At 37.4% G+C, this 10,617-nt stretch overlaps 2 protein-coding genes across 6 annotated transcripts; both read right to left on the reverse strand.

The window, feature by feature from the left end:
- Window positions 1-875: 875 nt before the first annotated feature.
- LOC117918809 lies at window positions 876-8,824 on the reverse strand. Of its 5 annotated transcripts, none has more exons than XM_034835710.1 (6): window positions 8,796-8,824; window positions 3,732-3,771; window positions 3,525-3,641; window positions 2,053-2,124; window positions 1,747-1,906; window positions 876-1,117 (listed from the first exon to the last, which is right to left on the reverse strand). In XM_034835710.1, exons 3-6 carry the CDS (start codon window positions 3,633-3,635, stop codon window positions 1,068-1,070), a joined length of 393 nt encoding a protein of 130 aa, XP_034691601.1. In that variant the 5' UTR covers window positions 3,636-3,641; window positions 3,732-3,771; window positions 8,796-8,824; the 3' UTR covers window positions 876-1,067. The 5 variants fall into 5 exon arrangements, 3 of the variants coding, with proteins under 3 accessions (XP_034691601.1, XP_034691598.1, XP_034691599.1); XM_034835707.1 differs by lacking the exon at window positions 8,796-8,824 and adding an exon at window positions 3,106-3,188 and having other exon boundaries at window positions 3,360-3,641; window positions 3,732-3,777; XM_034835708.1 differs by lacking the exon at window positions 8,796-8,824 and adding an exon at window positions 3,106-3,188 and having other exon boundaries at window positions 876-1,176; window positions 3,360-3,641; window positions 3,732-3,777.
- Window positions 5,476-8,474, reverse strand: LOC117918065. Its single transcript, XM_034834593.1, has 5 exons — window positions 8,433-8,474; window positions 7,023-8,372; window positions 6,800-6,915; window positions 6,094-6,610; window positions 5,476-5,988 (listed from the first exon to the last, which is right to left on the reverse strand). Exons 1-5 carry the CDS (start codon window positions 8,472-8,474, stop codon window positions 5,476-5,478), a joined length of 2,538 nt encoding a protein of 845 aa, XP_034690484.1.
- Window positions 8,825-10,617: the final 1,793 nt, after the last annotated feature.

Consider the following 10,617-nt stretch of genomic DNA (forward strand, 5'->3'; position numbering starts at 1 on the left):
TGTTGCAACATGCCACTTTCACTAAATAAAATTTGTGACGGTATATCATTTTTCATAAAAAATAATCATGATAAAATATCATTTTTTTTGCCATAAAAAAATTCATGATGAAAGATCCCTCTTTTACCATGATATATAATTTTTTGATGAAATATATTTTATTACAAAAAAAATTAATGATTTAATATTATGCATATAATCGTGTTTCACCTTTAATTCATCTCCCTTGTTTCAACTTTAAATATCATTTCATTTTGATTTAATATTAACATTTCAAATGAACTGGTTGATGGAAACAATTTTTTACACAACATCAACTTTCTAAACAATAGAAACCTTTTTTATAGTCTAGTATTCACTTGTCAAAAACATGAACTAAACATTGAAGAAAATGGTCTATTTTACGCAGAAAATTTGCATGGCTGTTAAGGGAACCATTTTTGAAAGAAATGGTAAATCAGTTCTCATATTGTGAAGGAGTTCTTTTGTTCTTATCAAAAATAAAAAAAGAAATAAAAGAAAAAAAAGAAAAAAAAGAGAGAGATTATATAGTATTGGAAAATGAAGGGGAAAGAATAGTTGAAAAGCGAAGTCAGCAATAGGACTATAAATTAGAATTTAGAGAAGTATTTGCAAGCCTAGAAGTTTTTTCATACTGTTTGGAACCCGATATAAGAGAAAGCAATCAAAGAAAATAATCATCTCTCTAGCTATTTTGGGTCGAAAATGAAAATGTGAGAAGATAGAATAAGGAAAAACAAGCAAGGTTGGAATTACTTCATAATTTCTGGCCTTGTTGCAGGATAGTTAAATATGCAGAATTTAGGGTGAAAAATATACCTCATAAGGAAGAGTAAACGGGAATAGGAAGCAGGTAAAATAATATTCAGAAATATATTGTGTTTGAAATGACTCTAAAACAAAACTACTTGTTGTGATGAATCCTGTAAAGATTACTTGAAAGAAACAGACTATTCATTGATATAATATAGTAAGCATTTCATGCCTTCAATATTATTTGTCAATTGTAATTTGAAAAGGAAATAAAAGAATTCTAGGAGTATAACCTATGCCAATCTCCCCAATGCAAAGGATGACATTTCCCTCAACTGTACATCTGCATAATGAAGCATCTCAATCAAAGGTTGCACCAACACCTCTCTATGCAATATGCACCTGTAAGAATCTAAAATCTTAAAGAAAAAATAAAAACCAGAGAAAATAGGAAGAAGAAGAAAAAGAAGAAACAATAACATATATATGATGTGTTAATGTTTTTCGGCATCACTAAACACTCCTTTAGCCCATTCATTTGTGATATTCTGGGCAACACAACCAGAAAAATAAGGCAAACTGGGGTATTTTGCAAACACATTTCTCAATTCAGAAACAGAACTACAATTCTAATGAGTGACTATGGGAAATGCTTCATGATGTACCTTCACCAATGTCTCAAGAAAAGGGTCACCAGTTCTTGATACTTTCTTAGTTTTCAAATAGAGAACATAAATTAGGCCAGTGCAAGGTTTACCAAATCAGTCAACCAAATATGCTGAATTAATTCATCAAATACACACATCATGGCTTAGTTTTTTCCAAAATAAAGAAGGAAGAACATCAAACATCGGTAGAACAATTCAACATAGTCCATTCACAAAATCAATAATTTTCCTAGAAGCATAGGTGCAAGGTGGAATCAAGTTCAAGTTAGGTTTGATTTCCCCAAAAGTTATCTACAAGTTTTACCTTTACCATGTTCAGAAGCATCATGGGAGGACTTAAAAGTTGCTGATGAACTACTTCTGCCCCTAGTGGTAGATTTTGACCCAGATAACTGGCTGAGGTCTTCATCATCACTAAAGGAAACTGCACTTCCAGTTTCTGCAGTGCCTTTACTTGTGATATTCTACAAAAAATTGAAAAAAAAAAAATATATATTGGAAGGCAGAGAGTGGATAAATATTGAACAAGAATGACAGGTAAAAAAGGGGGAAAAAATCCAGACATGGAGATCACTTGTTCTGCTAAGAAAACTAGAAGAATAAGCATTACCTCCAATGACTGAGCACCTGACATGAACTGTGGGGTTTCCTTGGAGTGCACTGACCTTTCCTTGACCCACTCCTGCAATAGTTATATTTAGTTACCATCAAATTATATATTTCCTATATAGGCAAGGTATGCAGGCAGCAGGTTCACACCAAGTGTCAGTGAGATGCCAAATGCTACTTCTGCAAAGCAATGTCCTAAAGGGGAAGGAAGAGTACATGTAGAGAGATTCCTTCTTTTACTCAAGAAGTCTTAATCCTAACTACTCAAAAGGCAAATAATATAATTAACTTTTAGATTAAAAATCACTGCTTATATACTTAGTAATGCTCACAGAAAGGGAAAGAAACCACCTAGGAGACAATTAGACAACACTAGGAAATATTGAACCCTTACAATAATTAAAAATCATCTACAATATACTTACAATTGTTATATTCAAACAAATTCAATACCATATAGATGTGGTACAACTAAAAACCAACCTAAACTATCTGTGATATTGTCACAGAAATTTGAAGACATAATATGGAGTACTCACATGTGTCTCTTCCAGATTATATTGAACACAAGAATAGAAAGACATTTTGTCATCTTTGTTGACAAAATTGTGCAATGCAAGATCCACATCATTAACTGGAAGGATCTTCATTTTTTGCATCAATGAATATCGGTCTCAGGGACCCAGAAGTGAAAGAAAGAAAAGACTAAATAACTATACTGCTTCCATTATCACACCCAAATTTCACTTATCCAAGTCCTATTTGATCCAGTAATTGTTAAAAAATAGAAACTTCACTCTAGTAGAGGACAAGTAGAACCAAGCCCATAGAACTGCAGTCCATGCCTGAGACCTAGATGTAGTCTACAAAATTCCACATTGTCTCTCCTCTGTTGCCATTAAAAACTAATTCATGGTTTCCCCCGATTTCAATTATATTTTTTGGTAAAATATCAATGGTTTATCAGGGTTCCACCAGAATGAAAATTACCAACTGAAGTGACATTTAAAAGTTAAGAAAAGGAAAGAACAGATGAAACATGACGATTGAGTACCAGATTGTTCTCAGCAACTAAGGCTTCTATATTTTGTTGATTCAGTTCTTCTGGGCGAAGCCGCTCAAAATAATCAATTTTGGCTGCAGTCCAGGAAAGAAACCACAGTCATTCCATTTCCATTTAAGGAGTGAAACCAAACATCAATAAAAAGGAAAAAAAAAAAAAAAGACTCTGTCTGAAATGCACTTGTATCAAAGAACAAGATAGATGATGTATGAAAACCAAATTTTTGATTAAGAACAGAAGCACACCATCCCTAGGAAAGACAAAACCACCATCAATAGACCACATATCATACACAGAGATACATAGCCCCAAATTCACAACAATCTTCGTCACAAGACTTTCTGTCCCTTAAATGCTTTGAAATCTCAATAACAAATTAAAAACGCAAAGATAATGCTCAATCTCCAGACCTTGTCTAAGAAGAGACTTTCAAACTCTCCTTTGACGGCTTCATTGAGGGGAAGGTCCAGAAGATGAGGCCGCAATTGCACTGTGTGCTCAATCAAGCTAAGGAAGAACATCTAAACCTAGAAAACGTAAATTTCAAACTGAAAATCAGTGACAGAGGCAGATTATCAAAGGAAATTAAACAAAATAAAGTAAAAAAAAAAACTAACAAAATGTCTTCTCCAACTTGTTTTCGCAGTCTCAAGGATGCTCTTGATGAGTTTAATTTGAGAGAGGACAGGGAGAGATAGGAAATGATGAAGTTTTGAATTCTACCTTCCTCTTTTATTCACTTCATGCAGGTGCATTTATAGATGCACAGATAACTGAAACATTAACTGAAACACAAATAGTGGCCTATGACTAGGAAGTGGCACAAATCGAAATTCAAGGGAGGGTGTGGAGGTGTTGCCCACGTAACCATGATCTGAGAATAAATAGGAGGAGTGTTTCCCACGTAACTGTGACCTGCATGCAATAGGAGTTGGAGCAGGGATTTTGTATCATTCCCTCCCCCTCAAAGCGTCCTTGTCCTCAAGGACGGAACTCCGGGTATGCTTTGGAGAACCGCCATGCATTCTCCCAGGTGGCATCTTCAATTGGTGCGCCCAACCACTTCACCAAAAATTCGGTGCGAGGTCTGTACTTCCCTTTGTGAATCACGCGTTGAGCCAGGATGGACTCCGGTTGTGGCAATAATATAGATTCGTCCGAAACTGGCGGAAGTTGAGCGGATGTGGGGGTGATTGACCCCAAATGCTTGCGTAAGAGGCTAACATGAAATACATCATGAATTTGGGACCCTGCGGGAAGAAACAGTCTGTAAGCCACTGGTCCGACCTTCTCTAGAATTTGGTATGGGCCAAAAAAACGGGGAGAAAGTTTTAAAGACTTCCTGAAAGCTACTGAAGTCTGGCGGTAGGGCTGCAACTTTACGTAAACGAAGTCCCCAACATTGAACTGAACATCTCTTCGACATTGGTCTGCATGACTTTTCATTCTATCTTGTGCCATCCGAAGATTGTGACATAACTCCTTCAAGATTTCATCCCGATCTTGGAGATATTCATCCACTGCTTGGACCCGCGCTGTGCTCGGTATGTAAGAAAGGAAGCTTGGGGGAGGCACCCCGTAGACTGCTTCGAATGGGTTGAATTTGGTAGAGGAATGGGTGGAGGTGTTGTAACTGAATTCTGGCCATGGAACCCATTCTACCCATTTCTTCGGTTGTAGTCCCGCAAAACACCGCAGATACTACTCCAAGGTGCGGTTGACAACTTCAGTTTGGCCATCAGTCTGTGGGTGGTAACTGGAGCTCATATTCAATTTAGTCCCTTGCAACTGGAATAAGGTCTACCAGAAGGCACTTGTGAAGACCTTGTCTCTGTCACTGACGATGGATGTAGGAATGCCATGGAGTCGAACCACATTAGAGACAAACGCCTTTGCAACTGTGACCGCCATGTAAGGATGTTTAAGAGGGATGAAGTGGGCATATTTTGATAGACGATCCACGACGACCATGATGACGGAATGACCATTGGAGTTGGGCAGTCCTTCAATGAAGTCCATCAAAATATCTGACCATATTTTAGTTGGAATTGGCAAAGGTTGGAGGAGACCTGCTGGTTTCATACAATCAGCCTTGTATTGCTGGCATACCTCGCAAGTTTGTAGAAACTCCTTCACCTTCCGCCGCATATTAGGCTATACAAAGCTCTTGCCAATTCGGTGTAGTGTCTTATGAAACCCAAAATGACCACCCATTGGGGAGGAGTGGCTGTCTTCCAATATCAACGGAAGCAGGGTGGATGAAGGGCTCAAATAAACCTTTTTATCATAGAACCAAACCCCGTCGTGCTGCACAAGGTTATGTGAAGCACGCCTGTTCTCTAAGTTGGTGTAAAAAGGGTCCTAGAGGACCTCCCTCTGAAGTGTTTGCCACCATTCTGCACTTGGGATAGAAGTTGAGATGAAACAGACTTCTATCCTGCGAGATAAGGAGTCTGCGGCTTGATTTTCTGGCCCTTTCTTGTATTCGATGGTATAATCATACCCAAGGATTTTGAGCAGCCATCGTGTCTGTACGGGAGTGGTAATTCGTTGTTCCAGCAGATATTTAAGGCTCAGGTGGTCAGTGCGAACTGTGAATGGTTTACCTAGTAGGTAGGGACGCCACTTTTTGATTGCCTTGACTACTGTCAACATTTTTTTTTCATAGGTGGATAGTGCCAAAGTTGATCCCTTTAAAGCTTCACTGAAATAAGCCACAGGGTGGTTATACTGAGTGAGAACTGCCCCTATCCCAGTCCCACTTGCATCACATTCGATCACGAACCTTTGAGTGAAGTTTGGCAGACGTAAGGTTGGCGGATTGGTCAACACCTCTTTAAATTTGTGGAAGGCTTCTTCTGCTTCACTACTCCACTTGAATTGGTCATTGGTTAGGAGTTTGGTTAAAGGTGCTACTATGCCGCCAAAATGGCTTATGAATTTTCAATAGTATCCTGCTAAGCCTAGGAACCCACGTACTTCTCTGGCTGTAGTGGGCTTAGGCCAAGTGACTACTGCCTGTATTTTGTCTGGGTCAACAGATACTCCTTTTTCTGAAACAATATGGCCCAAGTAGGTGACCTGTGTAACTCCAAATTGACATTTTGATTCTTTGACAAATAGTTGGTTAATGGACAATAAATCAAAAACAATCTGTAGATGCGACAAATGATCATTCCAAGACTTGGAGTATACTAGTATGTCGTCGAAGAATATGAGGATGAATTTCCGGAGATAGGACCGAAAGAGATCGTTCATGAGGCTTTGAAAAGTTGCTGGGGCATTGGTTTGCCCGAAGGGCATGACCACGAATTCATAGTGTCCTTCGTGGGTCCTGAAAGCAGTCTTCAGAATATCTTCTACTTGCATCCGGATTTGGTGGTATCCTAATCTTAAATCCAGTTTAGAGAAGAACTTGGCCCCATGGAGTTCATCCAGTAACTCATCTATCATTGGAATAGGGTACTTGTCCTTGATGGTGATATGGTTCAAAGCCCTGTAGTCGACACAGAACCTTTAAGAGCCATTAGCCTTTTTGACCAACAACACCGGTGAGGAGAAAGGGCTCATGCTTGGTCTAATTAGTCCCGAACGAAGGAGTTCAGCCACCATTCGCTCTATTTCTGCTTTCTGGTAGTATGGATATCGGTATGGTCTCACACTGACTGGTTCAGTGTTAGGCTACAGTGGAATTCGATGATCGTGTGGGCGTTTAGGAGGTAGGTTGTTTGGTTTCTCGAAAACCCGAGCATATTGGTTCAGCAGCTCTACCATTTCTGGCGATCGTCGATGTGAAGGGGACTGGTTATGGGCAGGAATAATTTGAAAAAAAAATCCTGTGCCCATAGATTTGTACATTCCCTGTCATCCAAAGTCTCAATGTTAAAAATTCCAGTAGCGCGTCTTACCCCATGAAGAGTATGCTTGGTGCCTTCCAATTTGAATGACATAGTGAGAGCCTTATAGTATGATTCAATTGGACCTAGAGTCTCCAACCACTGGACCCCGAAGACCCCCTGACAAGCTGCCACTGGTAGGATGTAGTAGTCTGTCGTGACAGGAATTCCTTGGATGGTGAGCATAAGTCCTGGACATTGCCCCATGCACTCGATCTGTTCTTGATTCGCCACGATCACCTGGAGTTTCTTCTCTCTTACGACTGGCAATCCGAATCTGGAGACAACCGTTTGATCAATGAAATTATGAGTGCTGCCGCCGTCAATCAAGATAGTTAGGTCTTTGTTCTTTAATCGGCCTAAAACACGGAGGGTTTGCGGGTGTTCACCCCCGGTAATGGCATGGAATGATATCTCAGGTAAGGTGTTAATCCCCTTTGTTCCTTGCTGGTTGTCACCTAGAGCTTCTTCCTCTTCTGGTGGTGTATCCGTGATCATGAAAAGCTGGGGCCGTTCACATCGGTGTCCCTGGAAGTATTTTTCGTCGCAATAGTAGCATAATCCCTTCTCTCTCTGCTCACGAGCCTCCTGATTGGTGATTCGGCGAACCAACAATGAGGAAGGATTTAAGCTATTATTGGACCGTTGGGTTGGATTAGGTCCAAGAATTCCCGCGGAAGGGTTAGGTCCCTTCTGTAGCGTCGCTGTCATTGGGATGCGGCTAGGAGTTGCTGTTTTCTTTTGAAGGAGATTACGCTCTTCAATCAGTCTTGCTACTCCAATGGCACTTGCAAACGTGCGTGGTTGCTTAATCTTGACGTCTAGGCGAATGTCATCACGTAACCCTGCAATAAAGCAACCGATGAGAAATGGCTCAGGTAATCCGTTGACCTGGTGGGAGAGTCCCTCAAATGCCTCCTGATATGCAGCCACTGTAGTTGTCTGCTTTAGGCGGGGCAATGCTTCAGAAGGATCTTCATATTCGGTAGGACCGAACCTGAGGAGAATGGCCTTGGTGAAATCATTCCAAGAAAGGGGTCCTCGAAACTTCGTCAACCAGCGGTGCCACTGGAGTGCAATGCCTTCAAGATGGAAGAAGGCAAGCTGAACTTGGGTTTTAGCTACAATGTTTTGAAACTCAAAATATTGTTCAGCCCTGTAGATCCAGTTGATTGGGTCTTCCCCATTGAATTTGGGAAAATTCAACTTAAGGTGTTGTGGAAGATGTGGGTCAGTATTGGTGATTGCGGTAGTAGTGTGCGAGTAGTGAACTGATCCCTCTGGGGCAAAGGGGTTGATTTCTGGTTGGGAGTGGTTGGCAGTTCGAGTTACTCGCAAAGCTTGGAGCTCCGTCAAAACCTCCTATAACGTGGCATTCACTTGATCAAAACTTGACTCATGTCGAGCCAAGGCTTCGTTGACCTCGTTGCGAAACTCAGCATTGGTTTTCCCTCGTGTGTCCATGAGGAAAAAAACGCAGCTTTGATACCAAATGATGAGTTTAATTTGAGAGAGGACAGGAGAGATAGGAAATGATGAAGTTTTGAATTCTACCTTTCTCTTTTATTCACTTCATGCAGGTGCATTTATAGATGCATAGATAACTCAAACATTAACTGAAACACAAATAGTGGCCTATGACTAGGAAGTGGCACAAATCGAAATTCAAGGGAGGGTGTGGAGATGTTGCCCACGTAACCATGATCTGAGAGTAAATAGGAGGATTGTTTCCCACGTAACTGTGACCTGCATGCAATAGGAGTTGGAGTAGGGATTTTGTATCAACTCTTTTTTCTGTAGGGTTCTTTAGTGAGATTTTGGTTTATCTACGGTTTTAATCTCCGACCGATCAACATTTTTGGCAATAGGAATATTTCATTGCCCGTTGCGCCGGTGAGGTTTGTGATTCGCCAACGGTGAGAGGAGAGACCGAAACCAAAGTTGATGGGAGAGAGGAGAGCTTAGCTGAAAGCCTGAAACAGAAAAATCATTTCAATAACGTGAAATAAAAATAAAAATAAAATCAAAATTAACAGAATGATTTTAGAATTAAAATTTATTTTAATTTTATTGTTCTTAAACAAAATTAACAAAATTTGACTCTAATCTGGGAGAAAAAATTCAATATATATTTAAATATTTGTCTCCTGGCATGCTTAAGACTGTTTTTTTTCTTTTAATTATTTAGTGTGAAATTAATTTGAATTAATTCAAAAATCTTCTTTTTTCCCACAAAAATTTATGGTAGCAAAACATGAAATTTGTTACTGTGTTGTTCCAAATATTTAATAATTTTAAGGTTATGTTTGGTTCGCAAAAATAATAGAAAAAAAAATTGAAAAGAAAATGATTTTCTCGTGTTTGATTGTTTTATAAAAAATATCCAAGAAAATTAACTATGATTAAAACTAATTAAAAACTTATATATTTTTAAATTATTTAATCTTTATATCAATGAATTAAAATAAGTAAAATGAGTTGGAAATAATAGATAAAAATAATTTATCAACTTTTAATTTATTTTTTATTTTTTATTTTTCTTCACTTTTTCTTTCTTTATACTTTTTTTTTTCCTACATTTTCCCTCAAATTTTTCGAACCAAACATAACCTAAGATATTAAAATTTATTCCACTCAAATGTAATTCATTTAATAATCATATCAAAATTAAAGTAGAAGAAAAACCCGTTAACATGATTCCAGTTTGTTAATCTCCTATCAAACTATGATAACATGATTATAACATATCTAAAATTTTAAATATATAAAAATATTATTTTTAAAATACTTTTTTTAACATATATATATATATATATATATTAATTTGTAATTAACTTAGTTGCTTAATTTTAGTTATAAAACAACCACCCCTAAAAGAATTATTTAATAAAATATAAAATGTTTTAAAAAAATTATATAGAATATAATTTAAATAATTATGTAGCTATTTATAAATTAGTAACTACTCAATGAAATTTTAAAATCTAAACATTTAATAAATCTCAAAATCAAATGGAAGATATCTCACCTCAAAAAATATATACCAAAATATCAACTACACAATACAGAAAGACTACTTTTAAGAATTTATTTTTATAATATATATTAGGGTTTAAGTAAAATTAATTTATAAGCATTAAATAAAATTAAAAAATATTTTATAAAATCCATTTAGTATCTATACTTATCTAAGTTGGATACTTTTAACTTTTAAAATTTGAATATGGTTTCAGGTTCTAAATTCAATAATTTATTTCAAAGATAAGTCAGAATAAAGACTCACATCTCTTTTAAAAATGAAATTTTTTATTTTGCTATAGTTAAGAATAAACAGTTAAAATCAAAGCTTGAACATATCTAATACCACATTCAACTTCCCAAACAAATAACAATATTAGTTATCGGGATACTTCTTTTTCACTAATTCTAATAAATATTTTAACGTTGGCGGAAGGAGCTGGAAACTAGACATGTGGGTGATCCTCTGTATCATCATGGCTTTTTTTGACATTGAATAGTTGAAGGCTCTGTTGAGGATGATCTTGCACATAGATGAGATGGATCCCACAACTTTTCACTTTGCAACTTGCTTTGACGGCAGGCCCAA

Source organism: Vitis riparia, chromosome 7 (assembly GCF_004353265.1).
Source record: "Vitis riparia cultivar Riparia Gloire de Montpellier isolate 1030 chromosome 7, EGFV_Vit.rip_1.0, whole genome shotgun sequence".
In the NCBI taxonomy this organism is placed as follows: Eukaryota; Viridiplantae; Streptophyta; class Magnoliopsida; order Vitales; family Vitaceae; genus Vitis; species Vitis riparia.